At 42.1% G+C, this 25,183-nt stretch overlaps 1 protein-coding gene across 2 annotated transcripts in view; it reads left to right on the forward strand.

The window, feature by feature from the left end:
* The first annotated feature begins 3,786 nt into the window (after positions 1-3,786).
* The window catches only part of Trim33 (tripartite motif containing 33), a 96,733-nt gene continuing 75,336 nt past the window's right edge, over positions 3,787-25,183 (forward strand). For both annotated transcript variants that reach the window (XM_057793120.1, XM_057793121.1), the window contains exon 1: positions 3,787-4,434. In XM_057793120.1, the coding sequence (XP_057649103.1) occupies positions 3,909-4,434 (526 nt within the window). In that variant the 5' untranslated portion in view covers positions 3,787-3,908. The remainder of the gene's footprint in view (positions 4,435-25,183) is intronic.

A 25,183-nucleotide genomic window follows, 5' to 3' on the forward strand; every position in this document is an offset into this window, starting at 1 on the left:
GGGCCTCTAACACAGTCTGTAGCATGGAAACAGCAGTTCAAATGGTAGGAGGAAAACATGGAGAGGGCCAAGAAAGTGATTCGGGAGAGAGGGCAACAGTATTGATTTCCTTTGAGAAGACAATGATGGTTGGGAGCCAAACATACACAATGCAAGGATATGGAAACCAACCACAGTGTTGGCGAAAGCAATTTTGGTAGAGTGACTTTTTTGTGTGTGTGTGTGTTTTTCGAGACAAGGTTTCTCTGTAGCTTTGGAGCCTGTCCTGGAACTAGCTCTTGTAGACCAGGCTGGCCTTGAACTCACAGAGATCCCCCTGCCCCTGCCTCTGCCTCCCGATTGATTTGGCTTTGGTAGCACCCAAAGGCATGCGTCACCCCTGCCCAGGTTCTTCTGAATATTCTTAAAAATGAAAATGTTGATTTAAATAGTAGGGCCATTATAAAGGTTTTTAATAATAAAATTCAAAGCTCTTAAGCCATTAAATAACCATTAGGCTAGGGAAGAACTTTCTGAACAGAATATAGCACAGGACTAGCTCCAAGTTTTAACAGATGGAGACTACATGTAATTAAAAGTTTCGAGCCGGGCGGTGGTGGCGCACGCCTTTAATCCCAGCACTCGGGAGGCAGAGGCAGGCGGATCTCTGTGAGTTCGAGACCAGCCTGGTCTACAAGAGCTAGTTCCAGGACAGGCTCCAAAGCCACAGAGAAACCCTGTCTCGAAAAACCAAAATAAATAAATAAATAAATAAAAGTTTCTAAACCAGGCGGTGGTGGCATACTCCTTTAATCCCAGCACTCGGGAGGCAGAGGCAGGTGGATCTCTGTGAGTTCGAGGCCAGCCTGGTCTACAAGAGCTAGTTCTAGGATAGGCTCCAAAACTACAGAGAAACCCTGTCTTGAAAACCAAAATAAACAAAATATTCAGAATAAATAATTGGAAATATGTAAAGTATAACCCCAGTGATTATCACTGTATTTTGTTTGGTTTGTTTTTCTTTTCCTTCCTTCCTTTCTCTCTTTTTTTTTTTTGGATTTTTTTAAAAAATGTATTTATTGCCGGGCGGTGGTGGCGCACGCCTTTAATCCCAGCACTCGGGAGGCAGAGGCAGGTGGATCTCTGTGAGTTCGAGGCCAGCCTGGTCTACAAGAGCTAGTTCCAGGACGGGCACCAAAGCTACAGAGAAACCCTGTCTCGAAAAACCAAAAAAAAAAAAAAAAAAGTATTTATTTATTTATTTATTATGTATACAATATTCTGTCTGTATGCCTGCAGGCCAGAAGAGGGCACCAGACCCCATTACAGATGGTTGTGAGCCACCATGTGGTTGCTGGGAATTGAACTCAGGACCTTTGGAAGAGTAGGCAATGCTCTTAACCTCTGAGCCATCTCTCCAGCCCCCTTGGATTTTTGAGACAGGGTTTCTCCATAGCTTTTTGGTTCCTGTCCTGGAACTAGCTCTTGTAGACCAGGCTGGCCTCGAACTCACAGAGATCCGCCTGCCTCTGCCTCCCGAGTGCTGGGATTAAAGGCGTGTGCCACCACCGCCCAGCCTTCCTTCCTTCCTTTCTCTTTCTTTCTTTGTCTCTTTGTCTTTTATTCCAAGACAGGATTTCTCTGTGTAACTGGCTGTCCTGGAACTCACTCTGTAGGCAGGCTGGCCTCGAACTCAAGAGATCTGTCTGCCTCTGCCTCCTGAGTGCTGGGATTAAAGGTGTGCACCACCATGGCCCAGCAATTGATGTTTTTAAATATAAATTTAGAAACCACCTTATTGTTTAGAAATAGATAGCCAATGCATTATAATACACTCATATAATGAAATCTACTTATTGTCTAAATTAGGACACATCTTACTAATTGCAAGAATTACAGATAATGTTTGAAAGTACTTTGTAAATTGGAAGTTTCTGCTTAAATACTGTTGTTTTTATTATTGGAATAACCAATGTGCCCCTCAATGATCTTGGAAATATAGAAAAGCTGACAGATAGTAATTAGATGCAGAACTCGTATCTGTTCTCATTCTCTTGGTCTTGGTGGTTTTCAAGTTTAGTGACGGAACTCCGGAAGTACTCTTTGCAAGCCAAGGTGACAAACCTCCCCCCCCAACGAGGCCACGCCTCCTAATCCTTTCAAGCAGTTCTGCTCCCAGGGGACCATCCATTCAAATAAATGAGCCCGGGGGGGGGGGGGGGGGGGGGAGGGGGATTCTTAGTCAAACCATCACAATAGTGTTATCTCCCTGTTCTTATCCTTTCCTGGCTCAAGCCATTCCAGCCACACCGACTCCAGGCTGTTCCTCTAAGGAACCAGGATTCTCTATTTGCCTCAGGCTACCTGTTCCTCTCTCTAGGATACCCTTGTGCAAGCCAGGCTCCTACACCTTATCAACAGAGCCTTACTTAATCAGCACTAATCCTTCAAACTCCTTATTTTCACTCCACACCACATAACCTTGACACAGTACCCAAGCCCATCCATTAGATTTGTCAACTTCTTGAAGGCAAGAGCTTCTTTGTTCTAGTCTTGTAGAAACCCTAGTGTTTATATCTAACACATAAGGGGTCAGCAGAGATTTTGAAGGGCTTAATGAATAACGTTCGTCTGTAAACGTAAGGACTCCAACAAAAAATATTTCCTGCAATATTATCTATTGGTCAGGACGGATTTCTGCACCTAACATTAAAACAGCTGTTGCACCTACATACGTTCCCCCTCCCCCATTTCTTTTTGGAGACACCGTCTCCCTACGAAGCCAAGCTGGCCTTGAATTCAGCCTGTCTGCAAGTGACTACAGGTGGCCACTATCATGTTACACCTGTACTGGCAGAACTGGGAAAGTGGAGGTCTGATGCCAGCCTGGGGCTGAGAGGCCCGATCTCAAACAAACAAACAAAAAAACCTTTCAGAAAGCTTCTACGACTGAGACGGTGAGAGGACAGTCAGGCAGCTCACCCGGGGACGCTGAGTGAGCCTCTCAGGATAGAATATTGGTTAGAAACGTGGTCTCCTCAACTGGCACATCAGCCACAGGGACTTTTCAACATCCATCTGCTCTCCAACTTCCTGATTCTGTTCTGGGGTGTGGCCCTGGCATCTCCGTTTAGAAAAAGCTCGTTTGATTGGCTTCCAGGTATGTAGCAACGTTGGAGAATCACCTTAAGAAGCTAAAAATAGCTATTAGGAGACTTCTTTCTCACCGGAGGAAGCCGATACCTTTGGGGTGTGTGTGTGTTGGAGGTGGGGGAGAGGGGGTTCTGCCCAGCTGCTCTCCGGAGTCACAGCCCTCTAGAGAACACGGTCCATCAACACCTAGCAGAGACCCAGGTGGTCCGCACCTCCTCGCTGGGAGGCCGCCGCGTCCAAGCGCGCGACAGGTGAAGCTTCCGCGGAGGCGCGCCCGTCGCTGGGGACGGCGTCGCCGCGGAGACGCTCGCTCGGGGACGAAGGCGGGCCAGCCTCCTACCCTTGCACGCTTTCCCTCCCTTCTCCCGCACCGCTGCCCCTTCGGCGCTAGCAGCCAAACGCACGCCACAGAGACCCAGTGCCACTAACTTCAGGTTTTAAAAGCTCCTTCCGAGCTCCCGAGCCCCGGCTCTGTCGCAACGCGCCGGCCTGAGGCGCGGACTGGCTTCGCCGACCCTTCCGCGCGCGCGCACGACCCGAGTTCCCGCCTCCCTCCGGAGGACGTCGGGGCGTGCGTGCGCGCGCCCGCCCCTCCCGCCGCGCGACGCGAGGGCGGGGGCGCCGCGTGCGCGCGCGCTCCCGTGTGTTCGCTTGCTCGCTACCTCGCTCGCTCTCGGCGGCCGCTCTCGCTGTGGCTGCGGCTGAGGCTGGGGGCGGCGGCGGCGGCGCGAGCGGCGGGCGGCGCGGGGCGGTCCGGCGGGTTCAAAGAGGAAAACATGGCGGAAAACAAAGGCGGCGGTGAGGCAGAGAGCGGCGGCGGGGGCAGCGGCAGCGCGCCGGTAACCGCCGGGGCCGCCGGGCCCGCGGCGCAGGAGGCGGAGCCGCCTCTCGCCGCGGTGCTGGTGGAGGAGGAGGAGGAGGAAGGCGGCAGGGCTGGCGCGGAGGGCGGTGCGGCTGGGCCCGATGACGGGGGGGTGACCGCGGCCTCCTCCAGCTCGGCTCCGGCCGCCTCGGCTCCCGCGGCCTCGGTGGGCTCCACGGCTCCCGGGGGCGCGGCATCGACGCCGGCCCCAGCTGCAGCGTCGGCTCCGGCCCCGGGCCCCTCGTCGGGGCCGCCTCTCGGGCCACCAGCCTCGCTTCTGGACACCTGCGCCGTGTGTCAGCAGAGCTTGCAGAGCCGGCGTGAGGCGGAGCCCAAGCTGCTCCCCTGCTTGCACTCCTTCTGCCTGCGCTGCCTGCCGGAGCCCGAGCGCCAGCTCAGCGTGCCCATCCCCGGGGGCACCAACGGCGACGTCCAGCAAGGTGAGTAGCAGGCCGCACCCTGGTGCGGGTCTGGTAACGGGGGCGGGGGTCCTGAGGCTGCTCGGACGGTGCAGTGCCGAGAGGTTGCGGAGGCGAAAGCCACGGCCCCGGGGACGGTTACCAGAGAAGCTGCACCGCCGGAGATACGGGGAGGCAGAAGGGAGGGGTGCCGGCCGCGAGGGGCTGGGGGAGGGGATGCTGCGAGGGAGGTTTGAGGCGCTTCTGCAGAGGGTGGACTAACAGACAGAGAAGGGGTCTGCAGAAGCCGCCCCGAGAAGTGATTTTTGGGGAAAGGGCCTGGTCCGGGCGAGTTGGACGAGATGGGGTTGGGATGGATTGCTTCCGTGAGAGGAATTGGCCGGCTCTCGGTTAGGAGGAAGAATTACCGATTGAATGATAATAAAAGACATTGGAGACTTTGGGCTAAAAGAAGGCCCCACGCTGACATTGTGACGAGGAGCTCGGTAAGTGATGATAGTTGTGAGGGCCTGCCTGGCTAGGGGAAGTCCTTGGATTTGAGGATGAAGAAATGAACTTGGAAGGGAAGACGGTGGTAGGAAGAGTTGGGCTTATATTGTTTGTTATGCGTTCTTAGGCCCAAGTATTCAGGGCGCTGTGCTAGGACTGAATAAAATACTCAGGATTTCATTAAGTCTAGTAGGGGAAACCTTTGTAACCTGCAGCTGTAGAGGTGGGTGCCATGGTTGGGTGTAATGGAGGGAAGGTGAAGGAAGTCCTGGAGCATGTTTCTTGCTGGCTTGGATGATATTCTCGGCACAGGGCACTTTCTACAACCCTTTAAAGGATATGTGAAGTGGTTGGTGGAAGTTAGATTGTACTACGGGGCTCAGTAGTTAAGGGATCTATCCTTCCAGTTTCTGAAACTGTTAGGTTTAGTTTGTTATGGATTTGAGATGCAGTATTGGAATTTTTCTTTTTCCTAGAAAGATCTCTTGTGTAGTACTATAGCAGGCTGTAGGTACCCATTATGGAACAATGTTTCTATATAAAAATTAAGAAATACATTAATGGGATAGATACACCCTGCAATTAAGTGAGTTAGGCTTTATGACATGCTTGCTAAAAGCCTTAAAATTTCAAAGCTTTTAAAATTGATTTTGGAATTGCCGGGAAGGAATTGTGGATTATACCAAAGGGTGGATTGGGTTTTATCCCATAGACTAGAGGACCTTCCTGAGGGGTCTCTTGTAGGCTGGTCTCAAACTCTAGTGTCTAGGATGTCCTTGAACTTCTGATCCTACTGCTTCTGCCTTCTAAATTCAAGGATTATAGCCATGCACCACTACTCCTAGATTTATGCGGTGCTGGCTGTAGTTGGAATTTTCTTTGGGGTGCCAACCAGTTCCCAAATAAAGACACGGAGACTTCTTATTAATTATGAATTCTTGGCCTTAGCTTAGACTTGTCCCACTAGCTCTTTTAATTTAACATGTTTCTATTCATCTACATTTTGCCTTGGGGCTTTTTACCTTTCTTTTCTTCTGTATGTCCTACTTGCTTACTTTCTCTGTGTCTGTCTGGCCCCTGTCCACTCCCTCACCCCAGCCTAAATTCCTACTCCTATTTTCTTTCCTTGGAGGGAAGTCCCACCTATACCTCTCCCTCAATATTGACTGTTGAGCTTTTTATTAGACCCAATCAGGTGTCTTAAGCAGGCAAGGTAAAACAGCAATGCATCTTTATGTAGTTAAACAGATGCAGCACATATTTGCATAGTTAAACAAATACTCTGCAACAGCTGGTGATGGAATCTGGGGTGTTATGCATGTTAGGCAAGCATTTGACAAACTGAACTAGCCCAGCTTCTGAAGAATTTTTGTATCAAGAGGAAAAAACATTCAGATTTGTGATCCAGAAGAATGACTAGGGCACTTGGAGGAACAAGGAGAGGCAAGGCTGCAGGCAGGGAGACCAGATAGAATCTTGACAATGATCTTAGGTGAGAAATTGTTTGGAATAGGTACTAAAGTCTGATACCAGATATTACACAAGGGTACATTTGATATTAGGGTAGGCATTGACTTGGTAGGTGTTGGCTTTCTGAGAAATGCTGAATTTGGGTTTTTACCTTGTCCCATTTCCTAAATATTTGGAGAGATGAATTCTTCCTTCCTTCCTTCCTTCCTTCCTTCCTTCCTTCCTTCCTTCCTTCCTTCCTTCCTTCCTTCCTTCCTCCCTCCCTCCCTCCCTCCCTCCCTCTCTCCCTCCCTCTCTCCCTCCCTCCCTCCCTCCCTCCCTCCCTTTTTCCTTTCCTTTTCTCTCTCTCTCTCTCTCTCTCTCTCTCTCTCTCTCTCTCTCTCTCTATCTCTCTCTCTCCCCCCCCCCCTTTCTGTCTCTTTGAGAGAAAGGGTTTCTGTGTGTAGCCCTGGAACTTGTTCTGTGAACCAGATTGGTCTTAAATTTAGAGGGCCTTCCTCTACCTCCTGAGCGCTGGGATTAAAGGCATGCACCACTATTGCCTGGCCAAGAATAAAGTTCTGAGCAGAGTGTGATAGCATATATCTATAATCCCATCTCTTAGGCTGAGGCACTGGAATTGCTGTTGCATTCAAGATGGAGCCGGGTTTACGCAGTGAGTTCGCAATGAAACCGGATCTACAAATACAACAACAAAACAAATAAACTAAAATTTGAGTTTTGATTGATGGAGATACTAAGTGAAAATAGATGTAAAGAGGATAACTACTTACGATCCTTAAGAGCATAATAGGACACATGAGATTCAGTGAACACATGAGATTTAGTGTTCTTGTGAAAGCCTGTGTTAGGGGAGACATTTAGAGGGAACCAAAGATGCAAATGTATCTGATTAGCTGAAGGACTGAAGTTACAAAGTTGGCTCTCTGAAATATGTTCAGGAGACAGAATAATCTGTAAATCCTTCAATTCTCTTCTCTCTTGTTTTTGAACCAAAATAAGTGGAAAGGAATAAACACAGTCTCATCTAAGTAATGCTGCTTTCTAAGTAGTTTTGCTGAGAAGTATCTAAAACAAATTGAATACTAAATCAGCCATTTTTAGGCAGTCTAGAAAATATTTTGTCAGTAGTAACTTTAATATGTACCCTTTGCATTTCATACCACAGTTAAAAATCTGATTTTTTACTTGCTAATCTCTATTTCCTATTAGACTATTGCAGAATATGTGTTCAATAAATATGTCTTTTGAGCAAATAAGAATAATCTAAAAGCCAGGGGGTGATGGCACATGCCTTTAATCCCAGCACTTGATAGGCAGGTGGATCTCGAGTTGGATGCCAGCCTGGTCTACAGAGTGAGTTCCAGGACAAACCAGGATTGCAAAGAGAACCCTTGTTCCAAACAAACAAACAAACAAACAAACAAACAAACAAACCATCTTCCTAATGCTTCAGCCTTTTAATACAGTTCCTCATGTTGTGATGACCCATAAAATTATCTTTGTTGCTACTTCATAACTGTAATTTTAATATTGTTATGAATTTGTAATATGAATATTTCTGGAGATAGAGATTGATAAAGGTCATGACCCACAGGTTGAGAAACGTATCTAGAGGGATAGGAGAGATGGCTCTGGTTAAGAGTACTGATTACTCTTAGAGATGACCAGAATTGGATTCCCGGCACAATGGGAAGCCATCAGGGGGCTTACAGCTTCCTGTATTACTGCCTATAGCTCTAGTGTGGACACACAGACACACAACAAATCTTTTAAGATATGAATCATCTGCAGAGCTTTATTAAATGTTGACTTAGGGATTTTTTTTTCAGAAATGTGTTCCATTTGAGATATGTAACTGTACCTTTTAAAAAAAGAATTATATGTGGGATGTTTTGCCTGCATGTGTGTGCCTGGTGCCTTTGGCCAGAAAAGAACATGAGATCCAATAAAACTGACTGGGAGCTACCATGTGGATGCTGGAAATTGAACCCAGGTCCTCTTGAAGAGTAGCCAGTGCTTTTACTAGCTAAGCCATTTCTCCATTTCTTTTATTTATTTATTATTACAATTTTTTAATTTAATTACCTTTTTTATTTTCAATGGGGGAGTTTGGATTCAGGGCCTTATTTGAGGCAAGCTCTCTACTACTGACTATACCTCCACCTCTTGTATCTGCTCTTTTATTGCTGGTTTTGAAACAGGATCTCATGTAGCCCAGGCTGACCTCAGACTTGCTATTTAACTGAGGATGGATGGTCTTTAACTCCTGGTCTCCCAAGGACTAGAATTATAGGCATGTGTCACCAGATTGGGCTTTGTACACACACTTTTAACATGATCCTCATGTGGTTCTGGTGCAGGTAATAATCTACCATACTTGAAGAACTTGGATTTGAAAATTTTAATTTTTATCTTGTGAGTGTTTTATGTGGGTGTGTTCACCATGTGCATGCAGTGCCCATGGAGGTCAGAAGAGAGCATTGGATTCCTTGGAAATGGAGTTACAGAAAGTTATGAGCTGCTAAGTGGATGCTGGGACTTAAACCCGTGTTCCCTACAAGTGCAGTAAGTGCTCTTAACCCTGAGCCTTCTCTTCTGCTCCTGGATTTTTAAGTATTTTGAGGGACAAGTTTAATTTAGTGTTAGAGCATTGGAAAATCAAGCCAGCTCATGCTTGTTGAATCTCAGTACTGAGCTTTTAAAAGTGCTTTTGTGGTTTAAAAAATGTTTGATCTTGGGGCAGGGCAGTGGTGGTGCATTCCTTTAATCCTAACACTGGGAAGGTAGAGGCAGGCGGATCTCTGTGAGTTTGAGGCCAGCCTGGTCTACAAGAACTAGTTCCAGGACAGGCTCCAAAGCTATAGAGAAACCCTGTCTTGGGGGGGGGGACACAAAACCAAAGCCAAAATCCGCCCCCTCCTCCCAACAGGGTGTCTTTGTGTAGACCTGGCTATCTTGGAAGTTGATGTGTAGACCAGGCTGCCCTTAAACTCACCTCTGCTTCCCAGATGCTGGGATTAAAGGTGTGTGCCGTCAGATAAACTAGGGTACATTTGTGATAGCACAACGATGGTGCCACTGATCCCTGAGGTATAGAGAGCCACTTGATGTGGGTGTTGGAAGTTGTACTTAGGTCCTCCAGAGGAAGAGTATGTACACATAACAGCTGAGCCCCCGTTAATTTTTTTAATTTTAATTTTTTGAGATAGTGTTTTATATATCAGAGCCTTGAACTTAGTTGAGCATGACTTTGAACTTCTGATCTTCCTGCCTCTAACTCTTGAGTACTGAGATTACAGGTGTGTGTTACTTCTCCTGGTTTTTATGGTGCTGAGGATTGAATTTAGGGCTTAATGCTTGTTAGGCAAAAATTTTACCAACTTAGAATTTTAGCCCAGATAGGGTCTTGCAACTTTGCCCAGACTGTTTTTGAATGGGCTCTAGGCTCAAGTAATTGATCCTTCTGGTTCAGTTTCTTGAGAAATTGGGATTCTTGCCTGGTTCTTAAGGGGTGGCCCACAGAATGTGAGTACAGTTATCTTTGAGAACCTTTCATGGTATGCAGGGTTAAAGCATTTTATTTTAAATAACTACAGTTCCTCATTATTTGCTTTAATTGGTGTGCTGACACAGTAATGTAAAAGAGCAGTAAGGAGTGAAGCTGCTGCTCTATAGCAGAGGCCTTACTGCTGAGCCCTTGCCCAGCCTAAGTCATTGTCTCTGAACTGCCATTTGTTAAGAGTTCTGAGTTAAGTTAGCTGCATTTTTTTAAAATAGAAAATAATTTTTTTTAATTGAAAATGACTGACAGATGATGTTTTCAGGCATGTATGTTTGGCAGCCGTTATCTCAAGAATGAATGAATTGAGCCTGTCACTTCCAGGAAAACGAGTTGCAAGTATATGTTTGCCAAGGATAAAAATTGAGTGAGCTTTTAAATAAAAATTGGAATTTGGAAAAACGATATCTGTTGCTATGAGCCTGACAGTTTTTCATTACTTAAATCCTTTTCTGATGAGGTTGGTAGAATGTGTGTGTGAGCATGTATCTATATTGGATAATAAAATGTCAGCATTTGGAAGATCCAACTCAGTGAATGAGTATTATCCAACTGATTACTGTAATGCTGTAATATGCTTAGGAAAGAGATTCAAAGCACAATAGGCTACAAGTACATAGTTTTAATATGAGAGAAGTTAAAGTATACCTGTGAGGCTTAGGAGTCCACATTACTACAGACACTTAGGAAATGTGCCTTTGAGATTTTTCTTTCATGTGAAAGAAGTGAGAGGTTTTCTACAATTCTTTGAAAAGACTCCTAAATGTAATCTTCCTTTTTTTTTTTTTTTTTTTTTTTTAGTATATAGTTATATGTGGTCAGGTTTTTATGTGCTTCAAAGAAAAAAAATTAAAAACATATTAAATGAGGTTGGCTTGGTGGTGCATTTCTGTAGTCCCTGCTGCTTGAGAAACTGTTAGAAGATTGCCTAAGTCTACAAGTTTAGGGCCAGTCTGATTTCAACCTAGTAGTGGAACTTTGACTAGACAACTCTGATTAATGTGGAAGTTTATATCAGGCCAGCTTCTGCTAGCAGACTTTAGAGGAATTGAAAGTAACACAGTGCCACTCTTAACTATGTATGTGTGTATATGTGTTTGTATTTATTTATTTTGGTGGTAGAGATTGAATCCATGGCCTGGGGCATGCTAGACACATGCTTTATCACTGAGTTATAGCTCTAGCTTGTGTGCACACATGCGCGCACACACACACACACATGAAAACTTTCTGATAGAATTCTTTTTTGTAACGTGTGTGTGTGGTGTGTGTTTGTATGCATGGGTACATGTATGTGCAGGTATATGTTCACATGTGGGTGCCTGCCCATGGAAGCTTGAAGTTTATTTTGGATGTCTTCTTTGAATACTCCACTTTACTCAGGCAGGGTTTCTTGCTGAACCTGGAACTTGCCACTTTCAGCCAATCTGACTGGTGGTTCCCCTGTCTCTGACACTGAAGTGTTGAGATTACTTGGCAGTAATCAGGCATACCCTGTTTTTTTTCTCCCCTCCCCTCCCCCTCCCCTTAACCCTCCCCTCCTTTCTCTCTTTTCTTTTTTCTTCTCTTCTCAAGACAGGGTTTCTTTTTTTTTTGTTTTTTTTTTTTTGTTTTGTTTTTTGAGACAGGGTTTCTCTGTGGCTTTGGAGCCTGTCCTGGAACTAGCTCTTGTAGACCAGGCTGGTCTCGAACTCACAGAGATCCGCCTGCCTCTGCCTCCCAAGTGCTGGGATTAAAGGCGTGTGCCACCACCGCCCGGCTGGACAGGGTTTCTTTGTGTAGTCCTTGCTGTCCTGGAACTCACTGAGATCCTCTTGCCTCTGCCTCCTGAGTGCTGGGATTAAAGGCATGTGTCACCATCACCCTGCTGGATCTTTCTCTGTAGACCAGGCTGCCTCTGCTCTCTTCTTTCTAGCCCTCTAGCACTCTTCCCCTGCCTCTGACTTCCAAGTGCTTGGATTAAAGATATAATAATGTTCAGCACTGCACTGGTCTGATTTTTTTAAAATGTTGGTTCTGGGGATCTGAACTCCAGTCCTCATGCTTGTACAGCAAGTACTTTGTATACATTGAGCCTTCTCCCCATTCCCTAATGAATTGATAAATATTTAAAATTTTTAAAAAAGTTTTATTTATGTGCATTGTTTTGCCTGCATGCGTATCTGTACAAGGGTGTTGGGTACCCAGGAACTGGAGTTGCAGACAGTTGTGGCTGCCATGTGGGTACTGGAAGTTGAACTTTGGTCTTCTGGAAGAGCAGCAGCAGCCAATGCTCTTAACCACTGAGCCATCCCAATATTTAAAAATTTTTAATATTTTGTTTAAATAGCTATAACTTAGGCAAAAGTGCTGTGAGTCCTTTAAAAACTAGAATACAAGGATTCTGAGATCAAAATAACACCCAGTTCTTTAAAGGACAATATGAAAATGATAATTACAGTCATTGGGATAGTGGGAAAGAGTGGGAAGCGGCAGGTTTATTCACTTACAGCTTTGAGATTACATAATGTAAAAATGAAGTCAATGCTTCTTTTCTGGAGTTAGCCTTTTCATAAATAGTTCACCATAGACCTACTATCTTGTTTTCTTTATGGTTACGACTTTTCTATCACTGTATTTTTGCTAGTGTCAAGTTCAGAGATTAGGCTCAGGGTGATGGATAAATTAACCTCTGTCTCTTCTGAGTCACAAACTGCCCCTCTGTCCCTAGTCATTAGACTCAAGGGACAGTGGAACAGACTGCAAGGATGAATGAACACAGTTGCATCCTTTGTAGAGAAGTGCTTAGTCTTTTGCTTAGCGATGAAAACGCGTGCACTACATGGTACTAATGAACAACTCCTAATCCCATGACCTTTACATGTTATGTTAGAGAAATGCTGTACTGCTGAGCTACACCACGGCTGCAGTAATACTTTTTGAATATGACTTATGCTCCTTCTATGAGTTGTCTGTATATTTTCTATTTTTCTTCAGACTGCTTATCTTTGTTTTTGCAAGAATTCTCAGTGGATTCTGTACATTTTTTTTGTTGAATATGTAAGTTGAAGATTATTTTGAGCCTATGTATTTTGATATGGTAACCAGCCTCTAAGGTAGATATTTTTGTGGTTTGTCCACAGTTTCTCAACGCTGATCCCTTTGACCAAGAGAACAAGGACAGTTAACAGTGACAGCACAACCAGCTGGACACCAGGTGTCCCGTGCCGGAACCTAAGGGGGACATTTCTCATTCAGACCACCACATCAACCAAATGGGAAACTCGTCAGCTACATAAAGCAGAGTAGTGAGTAGTTGTTTAGTGAAGAAGGAAAATGAGACTTGGATAGAGGGCTCAGAACATGTGTAGGGGAGAAGATGGTGAGAGCAGAATTGTAATCAGGTAGGGCTACAGGGAATGAAAAGGAAACAAAAGAAATAAAAAAATAGACCCAGCTGTGGTGGTGTATGCCTGCAATCATCAGTGCTTAGTTGGTTAGCGGCAAGAAGATCAGGTCTTTCAACATCTTCCCTAAGTACATAGCAAGTTTAAGGACAGCGTGAGCTATATGATATATGCAACCTTGTCTCAAAAAAGCAAATCCTCAAAGTACCTCAAGAATTTGGCAGTTTGGCTCAGTGCTTCTAGTGAGATTGTAGTCAAAATCACTAGGCTTCAGTTACCTGAAATTGATTAGGCTAGAAGATGCACAACCTCATATGGCAGGAAACTTCTTTTCTATATTGGCCCCTTTCCAAGGACCGAAAACATAACAACTTTCCCCCAAGAACCAAAGATGCAGAGTATAAGGAAAATAGTTGTGTGCCTTAAATGACCTGGCCTGAATCACAGCAGAATTTCTTAAAAAAAGAAAAAAAGAAAATGAAAATGACCTTAAGGTCTACCTTAGAGACTGGCTACCATACCAAAATACATAGGCTCAAAATAATAAACAAGGTAAATTTTTGAGTGTCTTATAAGTCAAGCGAGGAAAGTCCTCTACATGTGGGAGTCATAACTTCCTCAGTTAAGCAAAATGTTGCAAATTATTCTCTTAACTACAGGGAAACCCTGTCTCAAAAAAACAAAACAGTCCGGCAGTGGTGGCGCACGCCTTTAATCCCAGCACTCGGGAGGCAGAGGCAGGTGGATCTCTGGGAGTTCGCGGCTGGCCTGGTCTACAAGAGCTAGTTCCGGGACAGGCACCAAAGCTACAGAGAAACCCTGTCTCGAAAAACCAAAAAAAAAAAAAAAAAAAAAAAAAAAAAAAAAAAACCCCAAAAGTTGCAAATTATTCTAAAAATGATTCTGTTCTTTTTTGGTTTTGGATTTTTGACATGGTTTCTCTGTATAGCTCTGGCTGTCCTAGAACTCACTCTGTAGATCAGGCTGGCCTCAAACTCCAAGATCCATCTGCCTCTGCCTCTCAGTGCTAAAGGTTAAAGGCGTACATCACCACTGCCAGGCCTCCATTCTTAGTAGAGTATTACAAATAATTTTACTAAGTTATTTTATTCTTAAATTTCTGTCAATTAAAAATTATAGAAATTAGTTTTCTTTTTGTTACATAAATTCCTTTCATATCTTTGATAATTGCCTTAAGGCCTAAAACTGTACTCTCTGGTACTATGGCCCCATATTTGGATTTGGTGGGAAGTATTAGGTAACAGTTATGAGTCAGGTCTCAAGAAGTGTGTTTGCGGTGCGGTGTGTTATGCAGGATTTGAAAGAGTGCTCAGGTTTTTATTTGAAACAGTACAAATGACTGCTGGAATAAAATTTTTGCAGTACTCTGGCCTGTTATCCATTTGTGGTTTATTAGTAGACTGCTAATAACCAAATTATACAACATTTTTTAGGAACAAGCCTCATATAGTAAGTACTAGTGTACAGGGAGGATGTCATTATATGGAATACAATAGATATGAGGCAGGGTGCTTAGAATTATTTCATTGTGCTCGTACTTATAAATCTGAGGAATCAAAAGTAGCAAAGACACTGCATCTCAGTGTTGTCAGGATATTAAGTTTTCTGTTTTCTACTTAGTATTCATGTATCGTGAAGCATGTTATAGGGGGGTGTGTAGTAAACCTTGAGCCCATTGAAACTTGCTGAAGTGATTATTGATCAGATTATTTTAAAAAATGGTGATATTTTGTGACATTAAGTCAAATATTCACAGAAATGTTTATTTTAGAGTAGAGGTTAGTTATAGTTGAAATTTGCTGCTTCTGCCCATAGTGTTGGCTTGGAGGTGATCCCTTTTGCTCATGTGCATATTATTGTGATTGATTTTGTTCCTTCTCCTTTTACTTGCAGCTCGGGCTGGTTTTACATCTATCCAACTTTTTCTCTTGTTTGTCCCTTATAAAATATATACTTAGCTGGGCGGTGGTGGTGCACGCCTTTAAATCCCAGCACTCGGGAGGCAGAGGCAGGCGGATCTCTGAGTTCGAGGCCAGCCTGGTCTACAAGAGCTAGTTCCAGGACAGGCTCCAAAGCTACAGAGAAACTCTGTCTTGAAACACAAAAACAAAAACAAAAAAATTAGATGCTTTTAAGATAGTGTCTGAATTAATAATGGCAGGAAAAATTAACTGTGGACAATCAGTGGATTATTAAAATACTTCCCTTGCATTCATCTAGATCACTTTGTAAATAACACGAAGTCCAAGTCAGATATGGTATTGCTTCTCTCTCTCTCTCTCTCTCTCTCTCTCTCTCTATATATATATATATATATATATATGTGTGTGTGTGTGTGTGTGTGTGTGTGTGTGTGTGTGTGTGTATTGCATTTGGAAATTTGAATTTGATGCCATCTTGGGTTACATAATCAAATTCTTCTGAAAACAAAACAAGGAAATTTCTCAGTTTCAATGTAAAATATTTTCATGTTACCTTATTGCTTATAAAGATCTTCTCAAAGGTACAATAATGTTATTTTTCTAATGCTAAGAATCAAACCCAGGACTTTTCCATGTCATGACCATCTCTCCCTATTCACTCATTTATTTCCCCTTGGAAAAAAATGCCAGGCTTCACTGTAAGCCCACTTACTTTAACAAACAAGGCCACTGAGGTAGACTGATAAAATCATACTTAAATATGGCTCTTACATGTTGGAGACACTAACCTTTAATATATAAGGAGTAATGAAGAAATCCAGCCTGAAATTGAGAAGTGGGTGTTGGAGCCCATGGACTGAAGTTGCAGACTGAAGTGAACTGCCATGTCAGGGGGAATTGAATCCAGTTCCTCTGGAACAACAGCCAGTGCTCTTATCCATCTTAGCTATCTCCAGCCCCTCAGTTTAGTTTTCTAACTTGGAAGTTTAAGTTAAGTACTTAAGTAAAATTTTCACTTTAGAGGGTTTTCAGTAGCTCTATTGTAATATATTGATGTTATTTGTATGTGTGTGTCTGAAGTGTGCCTAGAAATTTTTGAGGAAGAATTTCTTATTGAATCTGATTGAGCTAGACTGGCTGTTCATCAAAATCCCGAGATTTTTCTATCTCTGCCTCTCCAGTGTGCATCACAGTGTTGTGCAGTTTGTCTTTATCTGGGTTCTGGAAATTGAACTTAGGTTCTCCAACTTGGTCATAAGCACTTTACCCAGTGATCCTTTTCCCCAACACTGTAATATGTTATTAACAACAAGCATCGTTATAATCATCATTGTTTCACTGCAAGAAACAAATGCAACTGTGTTTTCAAATTAATATTTGAATCTTGTAGTCATATTTGGAAAGTGATTAGAATGCCACACTAGTGGTGTTTGGGTCTCAGAATTCACATAAGCACTTTTAATTATGATATAGGTGTCTTTAGAATGACACTAAATCTTTGTTGGGTATGTGATAGAATAATAAAAATTTAAAATGTTATATGTGTATGTGTTCAGATGACAGGCAGTTTGTGGGAGTCTGTTCTTTCCTTCCCATGTGTAGGTTCTGGTTATTGAACTCATGTCATTAGGTTTGACAGGTTTCTTTGCCTAGTCATCTCTTGATCCTAGGTATTTTGGTTTGCAGTTTTCTTGAGAACTTTTAAAGCTTAGCACCATTTGGTATGTTGTCCTCTTCTATTTTCTCCCTCTTGTTTGTTGTTTTGCAATACTGGGGATCGAACTTAGGGTCTCATGTTTTCTCCCACTGAGCTATACTCCCCCCAACCCTATGTGCCCACATTCTTAGTGGATTTTCTGCCTCTTTTTTCAGTGCTTCTGTATATGTATGTATGTATATATGTATGTATGTGCATATTATATATATGTATATATATATAATTTCCACATATATAGCCTGGTTTGTGACTTGCCTTATACTTGTGTTTTATAATTGAAATTATTTTTCGCTCTTTGTGTGTATATGATTTAGGGAGGTGATGCATGTGTGTCATAGCATGTGAATGGAGGTCAGTGGTGTTGGTCCTCACCTTCCATCTTTATATGGGTTCTGGGGATGAACCTCAGGTTATCAGACTTGTGTGGCAGGTGTGGCACTGAGCTACCTTGCTGGCACATACTTTTCATTTTTTAAAACTTTATTTTACTTTTTATTTGCTCAAACATTAAATAAGTATACAAAACTATACAAGGAAAAGGTTCCTCACATTTCTTGTCTTCGTGAAGTTCCTGACTCCTTAATCATAGCTTGTATTGAGTTTATTTTGACTGACAGTGTATTCAGGTCATTTTCTACTAGGGCGTCAAGTAGAGTGGTGGAAAAGGTAGTCTCTTCAGGAAAACAGTATTGGGAAAATGGGTTTTCAAGAACAGATGAAATTATATCTCTGTCAGACACCATGTGCAGAAATGAACTTCAGATGGACCAACAGCCTAAGTATAAATGATAAAGCCATAAAACTCTTGGAAGAAAATAGGAGTAAGTCTTCATGACCTTGGGGTTGACAGTGGATCCTTATATATGATACTAAAAGTATGAGCAACAAAAAGAAGGCAGAAAACTGGACTTTATCAAAAATATAGTTACAGTGATATTATTAAGAATGTGTAGAAGCCTAGGGAGATAAAATAGCAGATGGGGCTCTTGCTGCCAAGCTTGTTGACTCAAGTTTGATTCCCTGGGACCTGCATTGTGGAAGAAGAGAACTCACACCCACAGGTTGTCCTCTTATATCCACATGCATGCCTTGGCATAAGTGACCCCCCCCCCCCCCAATACACACACAAACTATATAACTGTATTTAAAAAAGAAAGTGAAAAGACTATTTTAAAAGCAATATATTGAAAATGGTATAGTAAGCAGAAAGTTATAGCCCATAAACACATGTTCAGAATTCTTTGATAGAGCGGTATAGTCCTGAGCTGAAGATGCAGCTCAGTGGATAAGCATATGAAGCAGAAGGCTGTGTGTATCATTGGGGGCAGGGTGTAAACAAAACCATACTGCTTCACACTTAGTAGGATGTCTATAATAAGAAATAAACAGGAAGTAGTGACCAGAATGAGGGAAAATTAGATCACTTGTACTTTGTTGGTGAGCTGCCACTGTGATGTTTATTGAACCCAGGGCTTTGCACATAAAAAGTAAGTGTTTGGCCAGTGAGCTATACTCAGTTTCAGGATTTTCTATTTTAAAATATATTAAATCAGTGAAATGTACTTGTAAACCCAATATCAGTATCAATGACCCAATATCAATGCTTTGGGCAGAGTGACAAGATATTTTACCTAACTTAAGTACTTTCAGCTGAGGTTGAGCTAGGAAGGTAGTATTCCTCCCCTTCCCCCCAGGGTTTCTCTGTGTAACAGCCCTAAATGTCCTGGAACTCACTTTGTGGACCAGACTGGCCTTGAACCCACAGAGATCTGCCCGTCTTTGCCTCCTGAGTACTGAGGTAAAAGACATGCACCACTGCCACCCAGCTAAGATTTCACTGTTTTAAAAATGGCTCCAAGTGCTTTCTAGTATTTCACTCACATGAATGCTCTATCTGCATGTATGCCTGCATGGCAAAAGGGCATCAGGTCCCACTATAGATGGCTGTGTGCATTGGTGTGTGTGTGTGTGTGTGTGTGTGTGTGTGTGTGTGTGTTTAGAAAGTAGTAGAGGATTGTTGTTCAGGCAAGAAGACTAAAGCATGGAGGGGTGACTCATCTGTTAAAGCACTTGCTACTCTTCCAGAGGACCCAGGTTTGATTCTAGCACCTACATGGTAGTTTACAATTGTCTTTAATTACAGTTCTAGGGGACCCAAAACCCTCTTCTGGCCTCTGTGGTTAAAAATGAGGCACATTGGAAGTACACAGGCATCCAGGCAAAACATCCATACACATAAAATAAAAAAGGAAAAAAGACACCCCACATCTTAAAATAATAAAAAGGAAAAGACACCCCACATCTTAAAGTTTCAGAATTCTGTGGATTCGGTGTCATTGGGCCAACAGTACATATTAAGAAGTGTCTTCAACAGAAGATTGCGTAGCATAATACTGTAATGAATGGTTGATGAAGATGTGACCAGAACTTTGCAGAAACCTGTGTCGCATTTCTTACAGGGTAGTAGTTCAGTATTTGTTAATTTTTATAGAGAGAACTTTCCTACTTAATGAGTTGTCAATGCAGATAAAGTCAATGTAAATGGATATACTTCTCTGAGACTGTTTGGTGTGATATTAATAGAGTGACTCTCAAATCTTTTAATTAATTAATTTTTTAATCGAGATGTAGCTTATTGGAGTTGGGGGCATGCCTCGCTGACCACAAGACCCTGGGTGTTTATTCCCCAGCACTGTAAAAACAAACCTTACTTTCAGACTCGGAGGTTGTGAGTCACCATGTTGGCACCAGGAACTAACCCCAGGTCCTCTGTAAGAATTTTGATGCAGGACTGGAGAGATGGCTCAGAGGTTAAGAGCACTGGCTGATTTTCCGGAGGTCCTGAGTTCAATTCACAACAACCGTATAGTAGCTCACAACCATCTGTAATGAGATCTGGTGCCCTCTTCTGGCGTGCAGGGATACATGCAGACAGAACACTGTACACAATAAATAAATAAATCTTTTTTTTTTTTAAAAAGAATTTTGATTCAGAGTCACCCCCACACACAACACTACCTTGTTTTTAAAGGATTTTTTGGGTCCCTTAACTTTTTTTCACTACATATAGATATATGTTGGTACCTGTATGTCAGTGCATCTGACCCACAATCTTGTCTGTCCAGCCATTCTGGGAACTGAACCTTTGGGTTCATGTGTGCTAAATATGTGCTCAACCCCCAGCTTACTGCATTAAATTAATGTATTGATTTTATACTGGAATAGATTTTTTTGTATATCTTTAGAGAGTTTTTATTTCTATCTTATATTCTTTTTTTAAATATTATTTATTCATTATGGATACAATATTCTGTCTGTGTGTATCTCTGCAAGCCAGAAGAGGGCACCAGACCTTATTACAGATGGTTGTGAGCCACCATGTGGTTGCTGGGAATTGAACTCAGGACCTTTGGAAGAGCAGGCAATGCTCTTAACCTCTGAGCCCATCTCTCCAGCCCTTATTATTTCTATTTTAATATAGCTACTCCAGCTTTCTTTTCTTTTTTTTTTTTTTTTTTTTTTAGTTTTTTTTTTTAGTTTTTCGAGACAGGGTTTCTCTGTGCCTTTGGAGGCCTGTCCTGGAACTAGCTCTTGTAGACCAGGCTGGTCTCGAACTCACAGAGATCCGCCTGCCTCTGCCTCCCGAGTGGCTGGGATTAAAGGCGTGCGCCACCACCGCCCGGCTCCAGCTTTCTTTTTAAATTTATGGGCATGGATGTTTTGTCTCTCTCTAATCTGTGAACCAGTTGTGTGCCTGGTGTACACAGATTACGGAAGAGTGTGCCAAATCTGAAAATGGAGTTATGGAGAGTTGTGAGCCACCATGTAGGTACTGGGACTCAGACCAGGTCCTCTGAAGATCAGATAGCTCTTAGTTACTGAACCATCTCTCTAGGCATGTGTACACCTTTCTCTCCTTGTTGCTTGCATGATATTCTTTTCCCACCCTTCTGCTTTGATTGTATTTGTATATCTGAGTGTAAACTGTCTTTCATTTACAACATATAGTCAGATCTTATTCTTGTTTTTAATCTAATTTTTAAAAATCTTTGTCCGTCTGTCCGTCCGTCCATCCTGGGACTTGAGTTGAGCTTGTTTTAAGTTACCACTGAGTTGTGACCCAAATACCACTGTCTGCGTTTTGTTGTTTAATCCATTCATACTTAGTGTTCTTATTGGTAGAGTTGGATGTACACCTACCATTTTGGTTTATCTTATTTCTCATGAATCGGTATGTTCCTCTTCTAACATTGCTACCTTCATTTATTTGCTTTGGTTAAATTTTTTGAGACAGGGACTCATGTAGCCCCCAGTTGGCCTAGAACTTGCTTTATAGCCAAGGATGACCTTGAACTTTCCTGCCTTCCCAAGTACTGATCATTCCCACTTCTAGTACTGTCAGTTATTTACTGATTTTTGTGTAGTGACTTCAGGAAGTCATTTTAGCAAAGTCTTATCATCCCCACCTCTGTGCTCGAGCTATAGTTTTTAGGTTAATCTTAGAGACATTGTTCTGCCCAGAGGAGGAGTATGCTTTTTAGTGACCTGTCTTGTCAACTTTGGTTTCATTTGCCCTGTAGAGTTGCCATCTTCATCTTAACTGGTTGCTACCAGAATTTCTTGTTTTTAGGCTTGAAATTTTCTTTGTTTTGTTCCAAATGAAGTCATTTTTGGGGGGAAGAGCTTGGTAGTTCTTTAGTTCTTTTTTTTTTTTTTTTTTGCTTTTTTCGAGACAGGGTTTCTCTGTGGTTTTGGAGCCTGTCCTGGAACTAGCTCTTGTAGACCAGGCTGGTCTCGAACTCACAGAGATCTGCCTGCCTCTGCCTCCCAAGTGCTGAGCTTGGTAGTTCTATGTTCTTATGGCCTTCCTTTTCCCTGAGCAGATCTCTTTGTGTATGTGCACATTGGTTTTTACAGGCCCCACTGCATGTGCATGAAGATAGAGGACAAGGACAACCCTGGATATCTGTCCTTGCTTTCCACCTTTTTGTGACTAGTGTCTGTCTGTTTTGTCACTGAATGAATATGCAAGTCTAGTTGGCCTACAGATTTTCGGGGATTCTTCTGTCTCTGCCTCCCATCTTGCTGTAGTAACACTGTGATTGTTACACACCTGGTTTTAACGTGTTCTGGAAATTCGAATAAAGGTCTTCACATTTGAGCAGCAAGTACTTTACCCACTGAGCCATCTCAGCCACCTGGGCAGATTCTTTGAGCCTTTGCTCTGGAGTGCTAGACAGGAATGGTGGCTTAGTTCTGAGATGACATGAGCAGGATGTTGAAGAGAAGAGGGGAGCTTGACTTTCCTGGAATGAATTCTTCATCCTTCTGGTGAGCTGTCTCATTATCTTTTGGTCTGCAGTGCTTGAGACAGAATCTTTGCCCTGGGAGTTGGGATTGGGGCAAGAAGGAAGCTCTGGCTACATTGCCTTGGCTTTGGATTTGAAATTCAAACATGGGTGGGATAAGAAATACTTGTGGCTGTTCCTTCTTGGGGATGATAATGTATGTAGTCCTTGACCTGCATTTGACCTAAACCACAAAAAATGTCTTTTGGCTGTTTGACCTTGACCAAAAACACAAAAATGTCTGGGTGTGTTCACTTAGAATGTTTCATTATTTTGATAGTAGGAGAAGTTTTTTAAGATTATATTTTTTATTTATGATTTTATGACTTATTATGATTTTAAGTAGTGTTTTGGCTAGTTTCTTTGGAACAGAGTCTCACATTGTAGCCCTATCTGGCCTGGAACTTAGAGAGATATGCCTGTTTCTGCCTTCTGAGTTAAAGATTTGTTTTTTAAATTAATGTGTGTGTCTGTGTATGCGTGTGTGCACATAGTGCACATAGAGACCAGAGATATCAGATTTCCCCAGAGCTGTAGTTGCAGGTGGTCGTGAGTCAGTCTGTATGGATGCTGGTATGGAGCTTTGCAAATTCATTAGGCACTCTTAACAACTGATCATTTTCTCTACCTCCACTAGTTTCTTAATGTTTGCTCTAGAGTGAGTTCGAGGCCAGCCTGGTCTACAAGACAGGACAGGCTCCAATAACTACAGAGAAACCCTCTCAAATCAAAAAAAGAAAAAATAAAGAAGGAAGGAATAAATAAATAAATAAATAAATAAATAAATTAAGGAACGTAATTAAGGAAGACATTTGATGTTGACCTCTGGTCTCCACACACCCACGCACAGTCAAGCTCAGCTCCACATGCATGCATACAATTTTGGGCACTTGTTGCCTTGTGCATGCACATGTACACAGACCTCAGCCTAAGCAGAAATTTAAGGGTGTGGTATGTGTGTGCATATGTGTGTGTACTGGTACCTAAAGAGGCAAAAGATGTCTTATCTTAGGAACTGGAGTTAGAAGCAGTTATAAGCTGCCTGACATAAGTGCTGGGAACCAAACTCAAAGTCGTTTGCAAGAGCAATACTTGCTTTTAATTGCAAACTGATTTTTAGTTTTTAAACAGAAATTTAACTGAGCTCCAATTCTGTTAAAAGCATGACAAAATCTGACAGGGAAAAAAAACACTTAATTTTTGTCTTTCAAGCTTAAAAATTTTATTAAAAGTAGAGTAACATTTTGAGAAAGTCTAGTTGCTTTGATAATAAAGTATGAAAATCCATATAAGCATTTCAGTTATGTTCTACCTTATTTTGTATAAATTATGTAAGACTTATTTTCTGTAACTCTCATAAATTTACATCTCTACCCTGAAGAAATTATGACATTTGTAGATGTTGCATTTTTCAGATATTTGTACCATTATATTGCAGATATAACATTTTTTCGTTGTAAACATGGAGTCTAGTGATTTAATGAACAGATTTTAAATGTAGTCTTGCCTTTTTTATGACAATACCGATTTTAGCTTGATAGCCTTATAGTATACTCACTAAATATTAAAATTTCAAACTCGATAGCATTTATAACAAAATATGTTATTTATTAGCAGTGATCTAATATTGAGCAAAATTAGCCTGTCTCAGCATTGACAAAGTATATGAAAATATAATCTTTAAATTTATTTTTTTTACCTTTTATGTGTATGGGTGTTCTGCCTACATGCATGTCTGCACTATGTGCGGGCAGTACATGTGGAGGCCAGAACATCATACTGGATGTACTTGGACTGGAGTTACAGACAGTTCTGAGTTGCTGTGTGAGCTGGGAATTGAACCTGAATCTTTTGGAAGAACAACTGCTGATCCATTTTCAGTTTTTTTTGTTTCGTTTTGTTTTTTGTTTTTTGTTTTAGTTTAGTTTTGTTTGTTTGAGACAAGTTCTCTAATTAGTCCTGACTATTGTGGAATAACTTTGCAGATGAGGCTGGCCTTGAATGCTCAGACATCTGTCTACACCTGTCTCTTGTGTTCTGGGATTAAAGGCTTGTACCTCCATACCCGATTTGGACTTAACTTTTTAAATTTACAGTATAGTTTGTCCAGTTACAAAGCAATTAAGAATTTTTCAAGACACAAGAGACTGGGTAGCTCTCTGGTAAAGCTACGTAGCTCTTCTGATACACAGAGTAAAACCCGTATCCCAAATGTTACTGTTTGTTAGTGATGATGGGATTCTTCTGCAATTCTCATGAAAAATAAACTTAGTATAACAAACATATATCCTTCATTATAATATAACAAACATATATCCTTTATTATATTTATATGACAGCCTTAATAAAAACAATCTCACATTTACCACTTTATATTAAGACATTCTGGAAAAGAAACCTATATTCATATTCTAATAAAGTCCCCTATCATCTTCATTTGTTGTTTGTTTTCTTGATGGTGGTCAGTTATACTTGAGGTGAGATGGAATGTCAATGTAGGTCTTTCTTTCTTTTTTTTTTCCGTGTTTGAGTAGGACTACACATGCATATGGGTGTCCAAGATTGATGTCAGAAATCCTTGATGGCTCTTCCACCTTATTCATTGAAGCAGGGTCTCTCATCTCAGTTCAACCCAGAACTCACTAGTCTTGCTAGCCAGCTTGCTCTGGGGATCCTTGAGAGGTTGGAATTAGAGACAGCTTCAGTGTCCACCTCACCACCTGGCATTTACACAGGTTCAAGGGATTTGAACTTAAGTCTTCACACTACAGGTTAAACACTTTAGTCACTGTCTCCTCAGCCTTTGGATATAATTTTGTTTATTTTAATTTTCCCAAGACAGGATTTTACTATAT

This window comes from Chionomys nivalis, chromosome 18, assembly GCF_950005125.1.
Source record: "Chionomys nivalis chromosome 18, mChiNiv1.1, whole genome shotgun sequence".
NCBI classification, from domain to species: domain Eukaryota; kingdom Metazoa; phylum Chordata; class Mammalia; order Rodentia; family Cricetidae; genus Chionomys; species Chionomys nivalis.